We start from the raw sequence: 24196 nt of genomic DNA, 5'->3' as shown, positions 1-24196 counted from the left end.
TCTGAAGCAATTAAATTGGAGTGGCCTTGAATCTATATTAGAAGCTGCCTGATTTTCTATATGATTCATGTTCAAAATATTAAAGACATTATTTACAAGTGTTTCAAATAATTATTTACAAGCATTGCTCCTGGCTACTTCTGTTTTTACACAAAAGTGTAAAGTTTGTTATTTGAAAGTTATTGTAACTTTCCTTCACAAAGATTACAAAACTTTAAAAGTGATCTAGTTTCCCATTACTGCTGTCTCACTTTGTTTTTCCTCATCTCCTTCACCTGAAATTCGTAATAACCATAGGCTCATCCCTGTCAACTTCAGGGATATAGCTCTTTGGAATTACGTCTCGCTTCTAGCTATCCCTGCCTTCTCCCAACTTTTTAATTGACTTGATTGAGAAGGACCAGCTTTACAATATTGCTCCTTAAATCACAGTTAACCTACGAAGATGTCCTGCTTTCCTGAAGACCTAAAACCTTGCTTCATCCCAGAACCAAAGAAACAGATTGCCCTTTTCTGTGTTCTCTTTCTCTTCCTGCTTCCATAGGACATGTACTGCCTTTTATTCCACATTCCTTTTATTTTGACTATACTAATTGTGCAGGGGTTTTTTGCTTTGCCTTTCTTGCAAAAACTATCTCAGTGCATAATTTGCTTTTTCTATTTTTGTGTTTTTGAAAGTAGAGCAAGAGCTTACATTGTTTTGCAAGTGTCTTTATAAAGAACTCTTCATTTTTATAATATTTCCCCAGTATTTATAGTTCTTTTCCACTGTAATGTCTAGTCCAAAAGGATTTTTTTAAAAGCAGCCTATTTTGTCTTTCCAAATCATTCAACTTAGTTTTCATAGAAGCTCTTCTTTTTAAATCATTGTATCTATTTAATAATTTTGTCTAACATGCTGTTTAACAGAATTCCAAAATTGCAATAATAAGTATGGCTGGCATAATCAGGTTTGATGATAAATACAACTGACTCTTGGTGAGCATCCCCCCAGCCGTTAGGAACGTAAGCGCTTGGGCACACTGGAGAACACCTGCAGTGGGTATTTGCTAAACTGTAGTTAATCTGTGGAGGGAATGGAGAACATTGGTTAATCAGAGAGTTGGTTGGTGAGGTGCAGATTGGTTAGGTAAACTTTTATATTCCAGGCAAGTTGCCCAAGAAGTTTGATTCTTAAATAAATGTAATTTTTTCAGAAAAATCAAGATATTAATGTAATTAACCACAGCAGAGTATATGTTCAAAACTCTTAAGTGTAAATATAATGCTATCTTTAATTGGTGTAGAGAGCTATTTATTATGGGATACTTGATAGCAATGAAATTAATGGAAACTGTTATGCCAAAGGGTGAATAGAGTAGCACACTGGTGAAGAGTAGGTTGAATGCCAAATGTTACTTTTGTCATCAAACCTAATATATGACAGAAAGCTTTATCACTATGAGAAATGGCTTTCCTCCCGATTCAGCACAGAAATCCACATCTAGGCAAAAGAATTTTTTAACTCATTTTTCTGTCTTAGTATAAGCTATTTGCCTATAATAAACCAGTCTAAAATATATCTTTCTATTCTAAAAGATAAATCTTCCTTGTTAGATAGGATTTTAACATTATTTTTGTAGAAAATTGGTAGTATACAGGACATGACATCAGTATCCTTTGTGATTTTAGGTATAAGGAGATCGGGTTAAACATTATGATGTCAGACTGTATCATGAAATGATGATGAATTTAGGGGTACATTGTAGGCTAAATAGAATATTTGTACATTGTCTTAAGCCCATCCTGAGAGCACATTAGGACATTTGAGCTCTTAGCCATTCCAGTGTTTGTGTATGTGCAGGTGGTGGATGCTAAATTCAGCCCTAGTCTGCCCATTTAGAGTATGTTCTAGGGCATTAAAACTAGATTTGGGATGAGATCAACAGAATAAAAAGCAGTTGAGTTTTTCAAAGTATGCATAGTTTATAGTGTGGTAAAATGGGATCTCCTGCAAATCCACATAAGGTAATTTTGAGCCTGGAAAATTGATGTAATAGAAAAGAATGGCAAACCTGAAATCTGAATGCTTTTACACAAACTTTATCAAGCCTCTACAAAGTACCTGAAATTAAAACGCTGAGAACTTTGGGTATTCATTCTTAGGCAGCAGGGAAGCGTTGGAGGATCTTGAATGAAGAAATAGCATGTTTGGATTTGCATTCTGAATAGAGCGTTGTGGTCTAATGGAGTGGGTTATGAGGGACTGAGATGAGGCTTGAGTGAGGTGAAGTACTTATAGGGAGTCTATTATCACTTTAATCATGTCAAGAAATGATCAGTTTCAGAACTAAAGCAGTGGCAGTGAGGACAGAGAGAATGGAGGAGAGAATTTTAGGAGAGAAAATTATTGAGGCTGAGTAAGCTGGTGGTCCTTGCTTATATTCCAAGCCAATTAGACATTTTGCATTTATTAATACCTTTCCTCCTCACAAGATTGGTGTCATTTGACAGATGAGAAAGGATGCTTGGAGAAATTAAATAATTGTCTGGGATCACATAGCTAATAAGTGATAGAACTCAACACCCAGGTCAACCTCCAGGGCCAGCCAGTGCTTTTATACTACACGCTACCATCCTGCTACTCAGGAATGGGGGACAAAGGAAGTTGAAGAATGGAGGGAGAAGAGGACTCCCAGACAGGGGCTGAGTGAATAGTGATGCCAGTCACTGAGACAAGAGCACAGCGAGGGGAGAGATGCAGAGCAAGGGAGCTGAGGTTAGTTTTGAAAATTTGAGCTTGAGGATCTGTGAGCTAACCATTAAGATTCAACTAATAGGCAGATAGATATGGGCTAGAGCTCAGGAGAGAGAGTTGTAGGCTGGACATGGGATTTGAGACTTGTCAAGTGAGGATAGAGTCACCTAGGGAGAATGTATAGAGGAGATTGCTGTGACTGGAAACCTGGGAATACCAGCCTTTAAAGAGTAGACCAAAAACAAAGGGCTGGATAATTTGGAAGAAAAGCATAAACGTGTTACAAAGAGTTCAAGGAGGACAAAATTTGGAGAGTAGGAAATGCTGTAGGAGTATTAAGGAAGATAGGGACTAAAAAGCATCCTTTCAGATTTGGCAAGCAGGCAGTCGGTGGTGACTTAGTAGTTGGAAAGAACTCGTTCTCTGATAGGCCGGGTCCGGGTCGGGTTTGTCTGATGGGATTCTTCTGGTATGAGGCTTTCTCTTCTAACCTCCTGCGGCTGTGGTGGAGAAAGCTGGTACTCTCTTCAACGCTGGTTGCCTTTGGGACGAGGAAATAGGTGGCTGTTCTGGACTTCACTGAATACCTTTTTCTACTTTTTGAATCCTGAATCATAGGACGGTATTACTTATTCAAAAATTAAACTAAAGAAAATATTTCCATGAGAAATTAGCAGTTACTTCTCTTTTCTTATTTGGTGCCATAACCATCATTATTATTTAAACAATATTGTCATTATTTTTTGTTTAAACATCCGTCTACCTCATTAGATTGCAAGCTCTTGGAGAGCACCGACATTTTATCTGTGTCTCTGGTGCCTAACACAAGGGCCTTGCATATTATGGGCGCCATTCACTATTGAATAAATAAATGGTCCCTGCCCTCTTGGTTACATGATTTTTAGGGAAGATAAGATGTCGCCGTGTAAAATGCCAGCATAATTTAACACAGAAGAAGGTTTAGTCTGAAGGAAGGGTGGCATCCTTGCTTTTTGTTCATGTTGTCAATAGCCTGGTTCAAGTGCCCTCGCGTCTCCTGCTGTCCCTATGCTGGGCAGTGGGAGGAGGTGGTAGCAGCAATAACCGTTGTCTTAGTGCCCTTAGTGGCGTGTGGCAAACCTGCCTGCTGAGTCAGTTTCAAAATTGACTGGGATGGTGTGACAGCATTTTAGAGGGGACCACTTAGGAGGGAACCCTGAAAGCAGCATGTTTGTGGCTAAGCTCCAGCGTTGCTGGCATAGATGCCTAGCAGGTACTGAGGGAGGTGCGTGGGCCTTTCCAACTCTAAAATAAGTAAGGACTCCAAGATATGCTTTGGTCTTTTTCTTTGCCAATCTTACTTCATTCAGCATGTCAAATGCATTTTTTAAAGATATTAGTAAAAAAAAAAAAAATGGAGTTTAACTGCTGGAGTATCTAAAACAGCTTTTTTAGTGGATTGAAGGCTATTGGAAGGAGATTTTAAATGAACTGTTGATATTTTGTTTGGGGTTAAAATTCTTTGACAAAACCCAGTTTGAATTTAAGGTAAATGAAAAAACAGTTGACAAATTTGTTGCAATGGAGTGAAATTTATGAAAGCGTTAAATTCATTCAGTTTATTAAGTGATTATTATCATTTTAAAATGGAGCCGATACAAGATATACATATTGTATATTAAATGATTTAGACAGCACTCCTTTTTCTTCAGTAGAAAATAATCTGAGAAATAGCACGATTTAAGTTTTTTGAATTTTTTTCCTCAGAAGATAAGAAAATTGAATAGACGTTAAGATTAAAAAAATATGGAATGATTTCAGCTTTCTATTCTGTTTTTTCAGTTTTATAGAAATTAGAGTATTCTTCTGGAGTAGTTTTGAGAGATTTTAATGTTTTTAAATTTTATCTCCCAGTTCAAGGCTATAATTTTACTGCAGGATAAATAAAGAAGAAAACGAGGAAGGAGCAAAAAGCGTTGCTTACAAATGTCTTAATAATGAGCAAATGTGGCAGGAAAAAGTATTTTAAGACAAATGTAAGGTAGGTGGATATGTGTTTTTCTGTTTTTTTGAAAGTTATACTTAGCTCAGAGTTAAAATGATGGATAAATTAATAATGTATGTATGTATGTAATAGATCTTTCTCTTACAGTTTATAAATCAATTCTGTCTGGACTAGCTGAGGCTGATTTACAGATGTTACTGTCATGTGTCCGTCATCTGTAGCTGAGCTCGGGTCCTCCATCTCCTGCTGAGATAGTGTTTGAAATGCCCGGTGCAGTGCTTGACCTTATCTTGAGCACTTAAATGTTAGTTGAATCTTCTGCCCTGAGTCCTGCCCTGGGGTTGGTTTTTAGTGGGTTTAGGAAGTTGTACTAGACAGCGGTTGGATATGGGTTAGAATAAACTTGTTTGAAAATGATAGGGTTTATTTTAAATTAATAGTGCTGACCTAACTCTTCTGTAGATGATTTTTACCTGAAAATTGATTTTAGTATCAAACTTTTACTGAATGAGATGTACTGGGCATTATACTAGGCACTCTAGAAGAATACAAATGGGATAAAATTACGGTCCGTACATCCTAATGTGAAAGACAGAGCATATCTGAATGAAAATTGTGACAATAGTTCCAGTGTACTCAGAAGCACATGATTATTGTAAAATGTTGTCTAACGTGGAATACTCAGGGTCCTGGCTGTGGAAGGAACCGTGGAGTCAGTCACTAGACCTCTTCTTCACCCTCTATCATGCTGTCTAGTATGTACCCCATAGAAACTCACTTAATCTCTCTGAACCTTATTTTTATCGACTTAGTAACATCTGACAGTTGCATAGTCTTCCAGAATAGTTGATTAGTTAAACGATTATGATAGATTCTGTACTAGACAGTGGGAATACATTGAAATCTAAGATGTAATCCCTGTCCCTGAGTTGCTCACACTAGTGTTAGAACTTTGTGAACAAATGTATTATATGCTAGACAAATATTATAGTGCAGGTACTGCATAAGATGCTTTGGGAAGTTGGAAGAGAATGACTCATTCTGCCCAAGGTTATTAGAGTAGCCTTTTGAAAGATGATGTCTTTGAGCCAGGCCTTGAAGAACTAGTAGGAATTTGCCTACTGGACAAAGAAAGGGTGAAGAGCATTCCAGGAAGAGGAAGAGCAGATAGAAAATTAGAACTAGAGGAATAAGAGGTATATTTGAAAAAAAGAGGCTTATAAGGAGGCTTGAATGCAGAGTGTGGTAAGGAGTGAAGTGACTGGAGATGAGGCTATAAAAAGTAAAATGGGGTCACCTTGTGAAAGAGATTGAATGGCACTTTGGTTTAGTAATTGAGAATATGGACTTTAGAAAAAGACCTTAGTTCAAAACCTGGCTGTGCCACTCAATACCTTTGTGGTAAAATCAGATTCTTAAGCTCCTTGTGTCTCCTTTTCTTTTTTTTTTTTTAAGATTGGTACCTGAGCTAACATCTGTTGCCAATCTTCTTTTTTCTTCTTCTTTTTCTTCTCCCCAGAGCCCCCCAGTACATAGTTGTATATTCTAGTTGTAGGTCCTTCTCGTTGTGCTATGTGGGACGCTGCCTCAGCATGGCTTGATGAGCTGTGCCATGTCCACACCCGAGATCCAAACTGGTGAAACCCTGGGCCTCTGAAGTAGAGTGCACGAACTTAACCGCTCGTCCACGAGATTCGCTTCTCCTTTTCTTTATCTCAAAGAAGAAGCAACTGTATTGACCTTTTAGGTTGTTAAGGATTAAAACTAGTTTAAGCGTTTACCATATGGTAAGCACTTAACAAATGATAGTTGTAGTTAGTATTATAAGGAGTTGGGATTTTATCCTGCAGTCAGTAGGGAGCTACTGAAGAGTTTTCAGCAGAGAAGTGGTTTAAGCAGAAATACATGTTTTAGAAAGATGACCGTTGGCATGGATTAGAGTAGGGAGATAGAGCGGTGGCGGTGGGAATGTAGAGAAAGGAACTAAATTGTTCTTTAGAAGGTAGAATCATCACACCTGGTCATAATGCTGTAGGGAATGAAAGGGAGAGGGTTTCAGGGATGACACCAGCTTTCCAGCTTTAGCAACTGGATGGATGGTGGGACCCCATTTCCTGAGGTAAGAAACATGTTTGTGCAAGAAGGTGAGTTTAGTTTTGGACGCATTGAGTTTGAGGTAACTGTAGGGTGTGTGTTTGGTGATGTTAAATAGGCATTTGGATATATGATTTTGGAATTCAAGAGAGGCCTCTGGGCTAGAAATCCAGATTTGAGAGTCATAAGCTTATAGCTGGTTTTTGAATCTAGAGAAATGGATGATACTACGCAGGAGAGATTTCAGAGTGAGGTGAGAAGGCTAAACAGCCCTGAAGACATGCCATGTTGGAGGTTAACATTGAGTAAGAGAAGGAATTGGCAAAGGAGCTTGCGGAAGAATTCTCAGAGAATTGAATGAGAGTGAAAAATGCAGTATCATGGCATCAAGATTGAGTTCAAGAAGGGAAATGTCAACAGTTTTGAATGCTCCTGAGGGATCAAACAAGATAGGACTTAAAATGAACATTAGATTTAGTGACAGAGATTGGTTACCTTTTTTAGAGAAGTTTTAGTGAGGCAGAAGCCAGTTTGGGGTTGTCCAGGAGTAGGTGGAGGTGAAGAAATGGCGCTAGTGTTGGCAGTTCTTTAAAGTAGTTTAGCAGTGTGAGGGAGAAGAGAGGTTCAAGAGAATAGTTAGAGAAAGACTTCTGGTTCAGTGAATTTGTGTGTGTGTGTGCGTGTGCGTGTGTGTTTGAGATTGGAGAAACTTGAACATGTTTACATCTTGATAGGAGAAACCAGTAGAGAGGGGAGGGGCTAAGCTGTAGTATAATATCCCTGAAGACCAATCCAGAGGAGGTAGAGGAATTTTTTTTTTAGAGGTTTCACATCTTTTTTTTTTTCTTCTTCTCCCCAAAGCTCCCCAGTACATAGTTGTATATTCTAGTTATAGGTCCCTAATTCTTCTGTGTGGGATGCCGCCTCAGCATGGCTTGATGAGCAGTGGTAGGTCGGCGTCCAGGATCTGAACTGGCCAAGCCCAGGGCCGCCAAAGCAGAGCGCGTGAACTTAACCTCTCGGCCACGGGGCCAGCCCCATGTGGAGGGCTTTAAGAGTATGGGAGCAGGAAACAAGGGAAAGTGATGGTTGTGTAGGTTTAGTGGCAGGAAGTTGAGGGAGTTCTCATCTGAAACAGAAGGCAAGGTTTTACATTGAGTGTAGGTAGTAGGTGAGCTCAGGGATTTGAGGAGAGGGAGAAAATTTGAAACAATTGTAGAGAATGGGAGAGTAAGGCCGCTAGGGAAACAATAAGATTGCTGCCCCTTTGAGGCTGATAACCCTAAATTTGATAGCTTTAATAATATTCTCTTTTATAGTTTTTTTTTTTTTTTTTTTACTATTTTACCAGCTTATTATAAAAGGATATAATTCAGGGACAACCAGATAGAAGAGATGCATAGGACAATGTGTGTGGGAAAGGGTGGGGAGATTCCATGCTCTCTGAGCATATCACTCTCTCTGAATCTCTTCATGTTCACCAACCTGGAAGGTTTCCAAACTCCCTCCATTTGGGTTTTTTTTTCTTTTATAGTTTTGTTCAGTATTGTTCATCAGTCATGGTGCAGGCATAGAGGTGACAGAATTGGTTCTATCTGAGATTGGTCTTTGCTAAGCTGATACAACAAAAGGAAAAGAGAATTTAGGGTATTGGGATGTAATGGTTCAAATGAGAAACCATGGATTCTAAGCCAAATAAGATGGGATATGAAGAAAATGGAGGTGCTGATGGAAGGGGAGAAAGTGGTTTGGAGATCTCAGTGTGGTGGAATAACAGGTGTTCTGAGAGTAATTGAGGGAACGAGCAATTGTATTATGGGGGGGGAAGGAAGCACTAGTTATGAGAGTGAAGATGAACTATGGGAAAGCTTGTGTCTTTGATAGTGACTGGGGAAGTAGGAATGTGAGGTGTTGATGGATGTGATTCTGGTTTGGGTGAAGGGACCTTGCAGTTGAGTCATGGCTTAGGGGGAGGCCCACTGTCTGTGATAGGTGGTCTTTAGAGTGGGTGGCAGCAGTTGTGAGGAGCAGCTACTCAGCTGCTTGAGTCAGTGTTGGTTATAGTGGATGATGCCAAGTGTGGCAAGGAGGATGAGTCGGGGTGGCCGCTGACTTTCCATTTCTGCCTTGTTTCAGCAGGAGGCTCAGGGCCTGATTTGGCTGGTTTAGCTATGTGGAGTTTTTCTGTATGTGATCTGGTACTGACTCACATATAGAGACATGATTCTAGCTTTGGGGCTTGAATGGATAGTGATGCTGTTGACTAAAACAAGGAATATAAGGGAACAGACAGGTGTCCATGAAAACTCTTAAGGTGAGATGCTCAATAGGAAGGGGATGTGGACAAATACAGATCTGGGAGCCATCTGCATATAGGGTTGAAGAAGCCATAGTATGTAGCCTGAAGAAGGGACAAGGGCAAAGGATTGAACTCTGAGGAATAACCAAGAGAAAAGGAGCAAATAAGGTGATTACATGAGATAATGTATATAAAAATACTTTCATGTGTTAAACTTTTGAAATGTTTAGTAACTTACAAAGTCTTTTATTATATCTCAAAAAATGAGTCCTATTCAGTTCAGGTTGACCTTTTTAAGCGTTAGAGCTTTTTTTTGATGGGAGGAAGTCTTCCTGGATTTTTTTCTGTGGATCCTTCTTTCCTTAAAGTATAGTAAGTGTCATTAACCTTTTCTTGGTGACTTAGGATAGTTATTGTAAATATCAGTTACTGAATTTTAGCTCATAAATCCTTAAATTTGTTGAGTATAAAGAACTAGATGACTTTACCCTGTATGGACCCAAATTGCCACACACTCGGAATTTTAATCTCTTTGTCATGTTCTCTATAATTCTCCCTCCCCCTTGTCAGCTGTCACTTCTTACATCCAGTATGTTTAGAAACCGGGTAAAGTAGAGTTGTATTTAGAATAAAACCAAATGAGTTTAAAGTATGGACCAGGAGAGGTTCTCTTTGTTTTAGAAGTTTTAGTGTATGGACTTTGGGCCATTTGTTTTGCCTATTAACAGATACCTTTTGCTCGTTGTCTGATTCTTGACTGACTTCTCTGTAGGTATCAAATGGTTGAAACTTATACGGTATAGATTGACTCCATAGATACTGAAGGACCTCAGCAGAGGAGGCGTCTGAATGAGGCGGACATTGTTTTCTCTCTAGAGTATTAAAGGCTCTTCCTAATGTGGTTCCATCCAGCTTTTCCTGCTGCACTTCCTCCTGTCCTCCTCTGTCACCTCCTCACCCAGATTCTTGACTACACCCAGCTGTTCTCACAATCCTCCTTTCGTTTTCTACCTGGTGAAATCCTTCCCATCCCTCTCTGTATGGCTCATATGGTCCCATTCTCAGGCACACTTCATCATTCCTTCCTATATTTCCCAAAGCATTTCATACATAACATCCTTCACACAATTTAAGAACTTGCTTTACTTGTGTTCATTATTGGTCTACCTGATAGAATTTACCAGTAAGCTAAGTTTTTCTCAAATTTTAATATATATTGGAATCTCTTGCATATAAAAAAGTAGGTCCCCCAGAAAGCTTGATTCAGTAGATTTGAGGTTTAGCCTCAGAATCTGCTTTTTTTAAAAACACAAGTATGTTAGGTAATTCTGATACACATTGTCCTTCTTTGAGAAACCGAGGACCAACTGGTGAGTGAATGCCTTCAGAACAAGGGTTGTGACTTACCCGCTTTCGTATTTTCATGGCCTGTCATGTAGATGGTGCTAAATGATTGTTTCCGAAATGAATAGAGTTTACTGGGAAGGCCTTTCAGCATGTAGTGTTGCGTTGAGACTCAAGTTCTTGGCAGAGCCTTAAAAGAACTTTTAATAAAGGTGTAAGAAATAGCATAAGACAACATTTCTCAGGTTGTTTAGAAAACACAGCTGCTAGGACATGCTTTGTGGAAAAAGGGCTTTTGGTGGTCAGATACTTTTGGAAAACGCTGCCTATTGGATATGTAGCCTCTCCCCTTCTCAAGGCACACTAGTGGATTCATGCTTCTGGGGAGTTCTGCAGCAAAGAAACCCTTTTAATCCCAGATGTTTAGAACTCTCTTACTAAGTGCTCCCCCTGCCCTCTTGTCCTAGCTAATACCTTTTCATATCCTGCAGAACTAATGTTCTAAGGTATTCTCTTTGGGAACTGCTCACATAAGCAGAAGTAAAGCCACAGGAACTGACAGTTTATGCAGGGTGATGGCCATACTTTGCTAGTATTGGAGGGGCCATTCAGGAAAATAAAAGAGATAAAGGAATTGGGGAATATTGAGAGAAAGACATTTTTTCACAGTAGACCATAGATTTTTATTTTTTACAGTTGCTCTAAATTGTCATGGTCAGTCACAATTATTAAAATGACTTTGAATAGTGAGGAGTAACTCTAGGTATAGCATAGACTATAGCAGACAGGTTTGAGAATGGAGGATTCAGGTAATGGCTATTGAAATGCAAATGAAGGTATTAAGTGAAAGACAGTAGATGAAGGATCTGTAGGATCTGGTAATTAATTACATCTGGAAAAAAGATCTTGATGTTTTAATTCCAAGTTCTAAATGGGCTGCATGCTTTTTGGATAGGTATTTAGACTGATAAGGTGAGAAGAGCACATTTTGTTATTGCCAGTTGAAAAGATAGACAGTAGCATGGAGTAGTTCTTATAAGTTTTTGAAATTTGGTTTTGTTTAATTCATTTTGTTTACATTTTATGTTTTCTCCTAGTAGGGTAAAATTTATTATAATACGGCTTACCTTCTGTCTAGAAAGACTCCATATAGAAATCATTAACTTAAATTGAAATCAGAGGCAAAAAAATTATGTCAGAAATTTTTCCTGGAAAAATGAGATTCTCCTCTTTAAGTAACTGGGAAGCTACAGGACAAGTGGTCAATCTGAGTGATCCGATCTCGGGCTTGTTTATCAGAAACAACTTAGCACTGACAAAGCTAGACACGTCTTTCTAATGCATTCATTTAGACATGGGGAAATGCCTTCATACTTCATCATATTGTAAAGCAGGGAGATTAGGCCTTGAGAGTCACAGAATATTTATGCTTCGTGTCAGATAGAAAACCCCATTTTATCACTCATTTTTACTAGAGGGCTTAAAATAATTATCAAGAAGACTTTATTATAAGATTTAAAAAATTTGTGATTAAACAAATTCTCATAAAGCCTTTGGCAGTACTCCCTTGGTCATGTTCATATCCAGTGAGAAGAGAAGGTGCCTTAGCCAGGAGAGTTAAGACTCTGCCACTGAACCCATTGCTTGAAAAAATCAGAGAGTACAGTTGGATGACAGAAATGCTTATCAGAAAGCTAGGTGAAAACAGAAATATATCAGATAGGGCCTTAATACTTCTTCCTTTTTATTGTCTTTTCAGACAAATGACCATGGAAACAGTTGAATCTCAGCAGGATGGAGGTGTAACAAATTCTGTGGCAGAGAGCAAATCTGCTCATATGCAGACCCAGACTGGTCAAAATTCAGTCCCTACTTTAGCTCAGGTAAATTCAGTGTAGGCAGTAGGCAGGTCCTGATGGAAGTTACAATATATAGAAATGAGAATTGCGTGCAGATTCTGTTTTCTTGCAGTTGATCTTAATTTTCCCCTGTTACCTGGTGGTCAGCCGTTCTTACTGATTTGATTTCAAAGAGAAGATACGTGTTTGAATTACTTTTGCATCGTAACAGACACTGTGCAGCGCTCCTCCCCCCACCACTATTCTCAGAAAAACAGAAACCCTCCACAATATGCAATCCTCAAATTATTATAAGAAGGTTGGTAATTCCAAATTGATACAGTTTTATATTCTTAGCCATAAATGTGGCAGAAATCTTACCATTTGCCCAGTATATATTTGGTTTGATATCTTTACTTTTCTTTTTGGTTCAGTCTTAAACTTTGAATTGATTTTTTTTCTTTTTTTTGGTGAGGAAGATTATCCCTGAGCTAACATCTGTGCCAGTCTTCCTCTATTTTGTATGTGGGATGCCACCACAGCATGGCTTGATGAGTGGTGTGTACCTAGGATCTGAACTCATGAACCCCAGGCCACTGAAACAGAGCATGCGAACTTAACCGATATGCCACCAGGCCAGCCCCTGAATCCGTTTCACTCAGGGAGCAGCAGTATGAGTTAGTGCCTGTTTTTCAGCTCCTAAAATTTATTTCTGGGATATCTATGAAAATATGTAGTAAAAACACATTGATTTATTTGGTTCATCAAATATTTTTGAGTACCTACTGCATCTGGGCACTATTCTAGGTGCATGGGGATATGTATTCCTGGCCTTAAACATCTCGTGGTTTAGTAGGGTAGACAGGTATTGGATTAATTCCAGTAGTCTAAGAAGTGCTATATAAAATGTTGTGTACAAAATGGCTACGGCATAGAGAGGAGGGAGCAGCCAGTTACCTCGGAGTGCTTTACAGAAGGTCTTCCATTTGAGCTGGACCTGACGGGTGGGTGGGTCTTTGCCAGCTGGATAGGGTAGGGAAGTGTATCCTAGGCCAGGGAAGAGTGTGTGCCGAGGCACCAAGCCAGAGCCTGGGGTGCTCAGGGAACCGCAGGAGTTGAGCCTCCCTGGACCCTGGTGTCTGGGCTGGCTGGTGGAGCTGGTGAAGGTAAGCAGAGGCTCGTGTACATCTGAGACTTTGGGGTGTCCTGTATCCTGGACAGTCTTGAGCTGTTCCCCAGTGTTCGCTGTGTTTACCACACTAGTAGCTCTGTGGAGGTGGGATTGGAAGTCGGCGAGCCTGTGGTGGGGACACCATTTGGGTGGAGTCCTGGTAGTGTAGGGTACAGGGTAGTAGCGAAATTTTCACAGGAGCTCGAAGGAAGACAAGAAGGGACCTAATGGCTAACTGGCAGCCCAGGGGGAATGCCAGGCACTTCTTGGATAGTCTCAGGCCAGACTGGTTCCTGTGACGGGTCTTCTCTCTCAAGACTGGGCCCCGTGCGGCCAGCCTTCTTGTGTTTCCTCTTTCAAGCTCCTAACACCCACTGTCACCCTAGGGTTTTCTCCTCCCAAGTGTTCTGTGCAGCTACAGCTCCCTGGCGACACCCTCCTTTGTCAGCCTGGAAGACAGGCATGCAAACCTTTTGCTATTTAAAAAAATTAGCCTTTTTCATATTTTAAAAAAAGCATGTTTATTATAGAACATTAACATAAGAACTCTCCATGATCTTGACATCTGGAAATTTAGTGGTTGTTAGCATTTTGGTGTATATCCGTTAGTCCCTTTGTGTGACTACAATAGAATGCACGTATTGTTTCATGAATTTGACGTCTTCCAGAGTTTTATAACTATGACTCGTAGTCTATGGTTCTGCTCTTCTTTGCTGAAGTTGAGGTTGAAAGCACGTCTTCTGTCTGCCTCCACTTCCCTCCCTTGTGGTACTACTCACTGGACTCCTACGGGCCTCCTCCCCCAGCCTTCTGGGCCTGCATAGTCAAAACAATAGATCCTTATTGTCCAAAGATGATAATTTGCACTTCTGAGGACCTGCAGCCTGGGTAACACCCAGCTCTGTGAGCAGTTGGAAGTTACTAAAGAGGCCACATAATATGAAATCTAAAAAATAACCTTGGGTTTATAGGGCTTGGAATTGAATAGGAGTCCAGTGAACAGAAGCTAGGTTTTAATAGGTTAGAGAATAAATAAGAGGGAGAGGAAGTAGGAATTGGAGGTATAGATTCTTCAAGAAATTTTTCTGTGAAATAATAAAGGTAGGTCTGTGAGAGCTGGGCTGTGGGAAAGTTGCAAGTGTTTTGAATAAAATAGAACAAAAAGACAGATTTCTGAGAAGATTGAATCAAAGAACTAGTAAAAACCTGTGGTTTACGTTTATAATGCTTATTAGTTCTTTGAAAACCTTAAATATATCAAATGTTGATATTTATTAAGTCTGGATAGCAAGTTCATAGACTTGCTATCTTATTCTATTTTCTGTATATTTGAAGTATTTGATCAAAGAATAAACTATGGTTTTTATCTTTCACATATGAGAAACGTTAGGAGATTAAGAAGTAATCTGTATGTTGATTCATTGATTACTTTAACTAAGAGTTATCCTCTATGCCATGGATCATGATTTTTCAAAGAATTAGGACACAATTCGTAGCAGTCAAAATTTTCTAAGTATAATTTCTAACTTAGATTCTTGTGATACCTGAAACTGTTCGTTTATGAGTATTCATGATCATCATTATGCCATGTTATGTGATAGAAGGATTGGGAAATCACGTGAAATCTTTATGAAACCTACAATGTATGCAGAAAGTGACTGACTCTTCTGATAATTCCTGAGGTCATTGTGTTTACTTGCTACTCGTTTCATTTTCTTCAAGCAGAGGGCTGTAAATTCCCAAATGTTTTAAACTTAAATTCAGTTTCATACAAAGAGGAATTTATAACACTTACTTTCCTTTTTACAACATCAAATGATCACTAAATAGTGTGGGAACAAAAGGTGTAACCAAAAGATGGAGTCTTTTTGATCCCTCGCATCTGATATCAGGTGATAGTACACTGCTAGTTTTGAGTGCCCTGGCCTTTCCAAAACTACTTCTGCTCAAGTTTGCTCTGAAACTCATCCTGTCTATGAAGACCTGAAAACTTGACCTGCCCTTGGCCTTCAGGCCTCTGTTCTGCTGATGGAGAGGAGGCAGTAGTGCACAAGGGAGGCTGGAGTTTTAAGTTTTTCTATTTTATAACTTCCCGGATATAAATACAGCCTTTCTCGTGTATCTTTGTTCAAAAGTAAATAGAAGCCACGGTGGTGATGATGTCAGAGTTGGAAGCAGGAGTTGCCATTAACAGATCTTGGGGGGGCAGATAATTGAGGTTAAATATTGTAGATTGGCTTCCTTGTTGCCTGAGTTATTTTTTCTGTTGATTTATTTTTAATTGAAGCTGGTATCTTATTTGTTATTTGTTAAGTGTATGTGTTGATATATAAGACTCGATCCAGTCTTTCCCCTCCCCCTGGAAGAACTCTTGGAAAGTCTCTTTTAAATACCCAAGCCAGGAAGAAATCCTTTCCAAAAGCCAAACTGGTGAAAGGCAGAATTACTATACATACAAGTAGTTTAAAAATAGTGACACATCCTCTGGAAACAATATAATCTTTCGATGGGGAATGACAAGCTAAAATGTCCTTTGTGAGGAAACATTTCAAACATTTACAAGAGCAGAATAATGCTCCTACGTATATACAAACTTAAGATTTTGTAGGACTTGCCTCATCTACTTTCTTTGTTGTTCTTATTGAAATATTTCAAACAGCTCTGCAGATCTCAGACATCATGTCACTTCTCTCCTGCTTACTTGGGGGTATGCAGCTCTTAAAAAATTATAGACATTTTCTTATATAACCAAATGTCATGATCATACCTAATAAAATCAAGCATAATTCCTTGGCATGATACACACTTCACATTCACATTCCCTCACGTATCTCACAAATGTGTAATCTACTCTGAAAGCAACATTGATGACATCCTGAACCTTTCTTGTTCCAAGTCTTTTGGGAATTGATAACTGCCATTAACATCTGGGTGCGCGAGGTAATCCAGATGGAGCCACTGGATGGAAAGGGTGTGCTTTAAAACTAGCTTTCTGGAGCTTCATTCCTTTAGCTGCTGATGAAGCCTATACATCTGAAAGCTAAATAACTCTTCTTTGTAAATGACCAATTCTCAGTGTTTCAGCAAAGATAGAAAGGAAAGATGAAAGGAGCAGAGTCACAAGAGTCATAGAGCTGGAAGGAAAGTGGAGATCATCAGGGTCAGCATTGGACCTCGAGAGAATTACCGTGATGTAAAATTTAACCTTTCTGAGGACCTTGTATTTTTGAAAACAGGGCAACTCTAGGGAACAGAGAAAGCCACTAGGGGATGTTGTTCAGGGATTGTACTCTGCTAATCTCCCTTCTTATCTCTCAATTCTAAATGCAAACAGTATGTAAAGAAGCACCTTGGAATAAAACAGACCTGGCTCACAGTGAGGGATTGAAGTAGGAATGATTTAACAGGGGATATATTTTAATATATAAGCTGTACGTTTTCTGTTTCAATCTGGTATACAATTGAAATGGCATTTCTCATTGTTTCGGCAAAAAATCTATCTTCTTGATCCTAAATAGGACCAGGAAGGATGTGGATGGCTATCAGAAAACAAAACAAACTCAAGCAACATTTGCAACATCAGCAACTTTGTATTTGTATATTAAAGATGGTCTACATCGTGTTAGGTTGCTTTGGTATATTTACCACCAGCTAAGTAGATCTAGTTTAAGCTTGGTGTTGAAATTGAATATTATTTTTTAAACGTCAGTATGTTAATTCCGTTACTTGAGGGACTCCTGCTGAAGGAGAAAAATGTTCCTCTTAAGGTTTTGAAATAAAAATTTCCATTTTATGGTTGCCTTTCTTTCTATTGCTTCTTATTTTTGTGTATTCCTTCCTAATTTAGTTTTTTTGAACATAATGTTCATTGTATTCACTTAGAATTATCTCTAAAAGTGGACAAAACTTGAAAGAAAAAGTAAAAATAGTGAATTTTTTTCAGTAAATGCTAAATTTGCATTATCTGTTTTTCCTTAGTTAATTCAAGAAAACATACTGCTTTGAAAGGTAACTCATTTTTTAAGGTAATTCAAGGTTTGAGGGACCATAAGTAAAAGTAATTTGTGAGCTGTTACTATTAGTTACCATTTTATTCAATTTGAACAAGAATTTGTTGTACGCCTGTACTCATGTCTTGATAATTTTATCTATACAGTCACGTGCTGCCTAATGACTTTTCAGAAGTTTAGCACCATAGAGCCTAGGTGTGCAGTAGGCTATACCATCTAGGTTTGTGTAAGTGCACTCTATGATGTTTGCACAATGACAAAATTGCCTGACGCATTTCTCAGAACATATCCCTATTGTTAAGAGACGCATGACTGTAATAGCTAATAAATTTCTTTAAAGGTTAGTGTTTAGTTTTAGAATTAGTGTTTTCATCCCAGTGTATTAAAGGTGATAATATTTTGCTTTGAATAAAATTTGATGTTTCAAATATAATTTCAGCAGTGTAAAGCAAAGTCAAATTTCAGAAAAAGATTTTGTTTTCGTACTTCTTATAATCAGAAAAAATATATAATCAAAAATATATATAATCAAAACAAATTTGTTTTAGTGTTTGAGAGATTAAGATTTTCTGTCATTTGTAATGATTTTCTATGAGGTTTGGGTACTTTTTGTTCGATGTTCAAGTTTTCCTTCTTAGTTTTAATAATGGGTAGTTTGTCACTAGTGGTAATGGGAAAATAACTGAGTATAAACACGGTTATTTTTTTACCCTTTTCTCTGAACTTTTTTTAGTAAAAGAGTAGGCTGGGGATTATTTATAATAGCCAAGACGTGGAACCAGCCTACATGCCCAGAAACTGATGATTGGATAAAGATGATGTGGTATATATACACAATGGAATACTACTCAGCCATAAAAAAAGACAAAATTGGCCCATTCACAACAACGTGGATGGACCTCGAGGGTATTATGTTAAGCGAAATAAGCCAGTCAGAGAAAGACGAACTCTATATGACTCCACTCATAGGTGGAAGTTAGTATATTGATAAGGAGATCTGATCGGTGGTTACCAGGGAAAAGTGGGGGTGGAGGGAGGGCACAGAGGGGGAAGTGGTGTACCCACAACATGACTAACAGAAATGTACAACTGAAATCTCACAAGGTTGTAATCTATCATAACATTAATAAAAAAAAAAAAAGAGTAGGCTGGGGGAGGCAATAAAGGGGAGCAGTTGTTTAAGGGGTATAGAGTTTCATATTTGCAAGATGAAAGTGTTCTGGAGTTCTCTTTCATAACAGTGTGGAATATGCTTAGTGCTCAACTGTACACATAAAAATGGTTAAGATGGTAAATTTTATGTATGTTTTACCACAATAAAAAGAAAGAATAACAACAACAAAAGAGTGGACTAGACATTGAAATTTGAAAAAAAGAAACATTAATTTTGTAGTTTCTTCTTTGAAAAGATTCAGAGATTATTTACTTTGCCTTATTTTAATTTTTGTTACTACAACCTTTGTAAACCTTGAACTGTTAAAGGAATTACATTTGGAAAACACAGAGGCTTTGAGAAATTTTCACTTCACTGATTAATTCTAATGACAACGTCTTAATAGTACTCTTCAAAAATGTTAGTTTTCTGAGCCCTATCAGAGGTGAAATTCCAGTGGTTCTCCAAAAAGGCATGGGAGAGAAAAGCCTGGTGATGGTGTTGAATATATTAAGTAGAGACAGTATCAGATGAAGAAGATGCCAGCAGATGTAGTTCAGGAACAACGCCTTTAAATAGGTGTGTTCTCTACAGCGGTAGACCTCTGTTTTCACAGATGATAAGTGCATTTTTAAAAAGTAATGGGTATATATTTGATATTGGACATGTTAATATACCATGATGGGTACTGCCAGTGTAAGTTGGTCTTACACTGGCTTATTTCACTTAGCATGATGTCCTCAAAGTTCATCCATGCTGTAGCATGTGATAGGATTTCCTTCCTTTTTAAGGCTGAATGATATTCCTTTGTATGCATATATTGTATTTTGTTTATTATTATTTTTTGGGGGGGGTGGTGAAGAACATTTGCCCTGAGCTAACATCTGTTGCCAATCTTCCTTTTTTTTTTCATTCTCGAGGAAGATTAGCCCTGAGCTAACATTCATGCTGATCTTCCTCTATTTTGTATGTGGAATGCTCCCACAGCATGACTGATGAGTGGAGTAGGTCTGCACCTGGGATCTAAACCTGCGAACCTGGGCCGCCGAAGCAGAGTGTGCCAAACTTTAACCACTCAGCCATGAGGCCAGCCCCTGTTATTACTATTTTTTAAGGTTGTTTTTGCCAAGTCAGTGCTCTTTTGGACTTCTAACAAGTGATTGGTAGAATAAGACAGGTAACTCAAGTGAATTGTAGTTTGCTTCATAGGTGTTCCTATAAAGAGTTATTTTCGATCAGAAATAAAAATTAACATGACGTTTTGGAGAGTAAGTGGTTTCAGGCATTCACTCTGTGGTTTCTGGCATTTGGCTTGTCCATTTTCTACTCATTGTTAGAAGTGGTCTGTATTATTGTTAGGAGCAGTTTTAATATCCACTGTTTGCCCTCATAAGATTATCTTCTGGATGAATGCCATTTGGGGCTCAGCATCTCACTGCAACTTACTTCTCTCTGTGTGTGAATACACGTGGCTAGTAAATTTTGATCGGTTTTAGTTTCAGTTTTAATGAAACAAAATACAAGATTGATTTTTAGAAGTTCTAGAGCTAAAATGAATTTTCACTTCTATAGAAATCATGTTTGTTCTCATGGTACTTTTAAAATATATTATGATAAGTGAAACACATTTCATATTAGCTAAGATATAAAAGGCTCTAACTAGTCTAAATAGGAAATTCAAGATACTATAAGGATTAACTAGGTTAAAAAAAAGATCAGCTATGGCATTGTTTTTCAAAGGATAAAGAACTCCTAATTTTAATTTGATCATCACTGCTTACTGGCAGTATTGTCAAAATAGACTGTGTCATTAAGAATGACTTGATTCTGATACTTACTTTGCTTTCAAGAGGGGAATGTTTTTAAAGAGAGACGCTATTTGGCTATTTGTGTTTATAAAACCAGAAAGTGATTCACTTCTCCGTTTTTGTTTTATTCAGATTATGGATTTCAGGTAGTATTTGTTTACGCCCTATACACACAAAAAGGATCTGAGACAGCAGCATCCCTGTGTACTTCTCTTTAGAACTGTAACATAGTAGATATAAAAATATTAGTCTTACATGGCTAGCTCTGTTATCAATAAATATTTTCAATTGATATTCTCAGGTTAAAATTAAAAATTTAACTTCACTGATTTTGCAATTTGTTAGCCACACTGTTTAAAAAAAAAACCTCAATAGAAAAGAAAGACAGTAAAGACATTAAAATGAGACCAACTCTGCATTTTTAATTTTGTGTTTATCTTCATTTAGAACAATTAAATGTGATTTAAAAAAAGATAAAGAGACATTTTGCATCTTTATTCAAGTATTCACGTTTATATTCTTTTTCTGTTTTTAAGCTTAAAATATTTGAAATATTTTAACTTTTTTTTCCATAGAGGAAACAGACTCTTTAGAGAATCCTGTCTTAATACACAGAAATCAAGATAGTTTTCCAGCTTCTTGCTTAGATTGTTAGTGGATTTTCATTGTCGTTCTTGAAATTTAACTAGGTGATAGATAGATTTGATTTCTCAGACAGCAGAGTTGATAGCGCAACCTGCTCTATTGTGAATTCACATTTTTTTATCCTTTGTTAACTGTCTTGAATGCAGACCGAGTAGCCCTGTGACATTTGCAGCTGTACTGTGACATCATAAACCCCATCATAAGGGAAGCTGGCTGTGGATTGGAGCTAGTCTACTAGGTGCTAATCAAATGCTGTGTTATAACATTGTGAGGTTTTCCCAGTTATGTGTCATTATTAGGATCTTTTTTTAATTGCAAAGCCACGGAAGGCTGTTGGTTGCATCATCTTACCTGATTTCTTCAGATTAGCTACTGTCTGTAGTGGGGTTTGGGTGGATGTGGTGGCACCAGCATAATCTGTGTTTCAGGCATCCTGTAGAAGAGGATTATTCTTCAGGAGACCTGGAAAAAAAGGTAAATTACAGCTACTGGGAGTTCATTTTACACACTGTTAGAGCCTCATAAACAGAGGTCTAAAAATTGTGAAATATGAAATACATCCATTTAATGGCTTTAATTTGTTTTTGAGCAGTTGCCCACTTGGATGCTGGAATGTGAGGAATGTACTGGTAGCTCTTCCTCTAGCTATCTTCATTAGGCTTTTTGTGCAAATGTTCCTCCCCGAGACGTTTCTACAAGTATTTCTTAGATTGTTCCCTTCCACACTCCCCCCACCTTGTCAGTCTCTGATCCCTTACCCTGTTTGATTTTTCTTTTAAGAATTTAGCAGCACTCAAAATTGTGTGCATATTTCCTCATCTATCTTCTGGCTCCTTCTGATTGAGGAGAGCAGAGACTTTTCTTGTTCACTGCTGTATCCCCACTGTCTAGACTGCTCCACGTGACAAGCTCCCAATGAATACTTGTTGAGTAAATAAAAGAATGAGTTAATTCATAAGTATGACTTATTTCTGTGAGATTTTTTCTTGTTAAAAAGTTGCGGAATGGATATTCAATGTTTATAAGAAAGATTTTTCTATTTCTACATGTTTTATATGTATTTTATATCAAGTAAACTAAAGTTTGTCTCTGTAATAGTAGTGTCTTTTAAGAAAGACTTAATCCCCTTCTTTTCCCAGAGCTTCTTTGGAATTCTGTTTACACGGTATGAATAAAGTAATTATAATACTCTGTAGATTGCCTTTTGTTGCTGTTTCTCAGATCTGTGTTTCCAGTCTGAGCTCTCACCTGAGCATCACTCCCACAATTCTCCTTGCCTATTAAACATTTCCACCTGGCTGTCCTACCGTTGCTTTCAATCTAGCCTTCCTAACACTGCCTATTAACCTTACACAAAACAAAAAGATGCTGCTTTATTTACCCATTTTTGTTTGGGGCCATCGTGCATGTTTTTTTTTTTTTAAAGATTTTATTTTTTCCTTTTTCTCCCCAAAGCACCCCGGTACATAGTTGTATATTCTTGGTTGTGGGTCCTTCTAGTTGTGGCATGTGGGATGCTGCCTCAGCGTGGTTTGATGAGCAGTGCCATGTCTGCGCCCAGGAATCAAACCAACGAAACACTGGGCCGCCTGGAGTGGAGCGTGTGAACTTAACCACTCGGCCACGGGGCCAGCCCCCATCGTGCGTGTTCTTGACTCATTGCCTTGGTTCCTTCTATGCCATCTGTCTACCATACTCTACTTCAAGGGCACCATGTGATTCATTTGTGGCCCATGTGATCAGTATAATAATATAATGATAATGCCAAGATGGCAAAGGTAGGGAGCCACGTGGTTTTTTTTTTTAATGAATAATGGTGAAATTTAGCCTGTTAACTCTACCAATACAGTTATAGGCTTAGTACTAGTCACCAATTTTTGCAAAACCGGTGAGAATGTAGAATGTCTGAACATTTTCTAGATCTAAGGGGTTTTTTTTAAGGATACATCTGAATTCTAACTCTAGGGAGTGTCACTTGTGTTGCTGCTCAGCCTTTGTTTCAGCAGTTTAACAAAAGAGTTGTCACGTGAGCTTTTGCACTGCCCACAGTTTGGACAGAGAGAAGTTTCATTGTAGTTATAGAATTCACATAACTCATCTCCAGAATTCTAGGAGTACGGTGTGTATTAGTGAGTACATCTCCCTTTCCACAGCACATGTTCTTGACACTAAGCCCATTTTGATAAAGCAATTATTTAATAATTTAAAATTCTGGAAATTATATTTGAAAGATAATTAAAGCAACTTAAAGCATGATTTATACATATCAAATCCCTATGAATCTTTCCTAAGTTGTTCTTCAGTTCTTCAAATATCTAATTTCTTTGAAGCTAGGGTATTTCCCCACAGAAAGTGAGCGTAGACACCATCTGCCATCTCAGTCCACAGGTCCAGTCTGTAAGAAGACTTGTAGTACTCTTGGGTACAATCTATGTTACATTTTGCTCAGTCTCTGACATGAACTCTCGGGGTTACTGCGTTGTCGGTGCTGCCGTGGTGGAGCTGGAATTACAGCTGGCCTGAGCACTCTGCTCTTGAAGCTGTGAGTCACGGTCTGGGGGCCAATAGCACGGAGCAGCTGTTTTCAAAGTGTAGTGCATAGAACCCTGGGGGAGACTCTGAGGACCCTTTCAGGAGATTTGGGAGGACAAAACTATTTTCACAATAACACGGAGATTTATTTTCCTTTTTCTCTGTATTGGCATTTGCACCAAAGGTGCAAAAATGATGGAAGGTAAAACTGTTGCTGCCTTAGCAGGAATCAAGTCAGTGGCACCATCCTGTACTAGGCGTCACTGTATTCTTCACCGCCATTCACATGCAGCTAAAACAAGTCAGTTTCACTTAAGAATATCCTTGATGAAGCAGTGATTATCACCACTTGTACTGAATCTTGACCCTTAGGTTGTTTTAATAATCTGTTGTGAAATTGAGACGATCGCTGAAAGCATTTCTGCTGCATACTGAAGACTGATGGGGTTCTTGAAGGAAACACTTGAGTTATTGTTTAAGCGGCAGGGTGAACTAGCTGGGTTTTCTTCACAGCACACCAATTTTCTCAAAAGAATGGCTGACAGCCAAACTATGGCTATTCAAACTTGAATATTTGACAA

The 24196-nt window shown here is 38.3% G+C and overlaps 1 protein-coding gene across 40 annotated transcripts in view; it reads left to right on the top strand.

The window, feature by feature from the left end:
• CREM (cAMP responsive element modulator) overlaps positions 1 to 24196 on the top strand; it is a 62176-nt gene that overhangs the window by 4214 nt on the left and 33766 nt on the right. For 17 of the 40 annotated variants that reach the window (XM_044762558.2, XM_044762561.2, XM_044762562.2 and 14 more), the window contains exons 2-3: positions 4631 to 4757; positions 12218 to 12341. The exons of 18 other annotated variants lie outside the window; for them this stretch is intronic. In XM_044762558.2, coding sequence (XP_044618493.1) covers positions 4714 to 4757; positions 12218 to 12341 — 168 coding nt within the window. In that variant the 5' untranslated portion in view covers positions 4631 to 4713. The remainder of the gene's footprint in view (positions 1 to 4630; positions 4758 to 12217; positions 12342 to 24196) is intronic. 5 more of the 40 variants (XM_070500918.1, XM_070500924.1, XM_070500932.1 and 2 more) reach the window with 1 other exon arrangement.

The sequence above is a fragment of the Equus asinus genome, chromosome 29 (assembly GCF_041296235.1).
Source record: "Equus asinus isolate D_3611 breed Donkey chromosome 29, EquAss-T2T_v2, whole genome shotgun sequence".
Classification (NCBI taxonomy): Eukaryota; Metazoa; Chordata; class Mammalia; order Perissodactyla; family Equidae; genus Equus; species Equus asinus.
The sequence above is the reverse complement of the archived record's forward strand: the minus strand, read 5'-3'. Positions and strand labels throughout refer to the sequence as shown.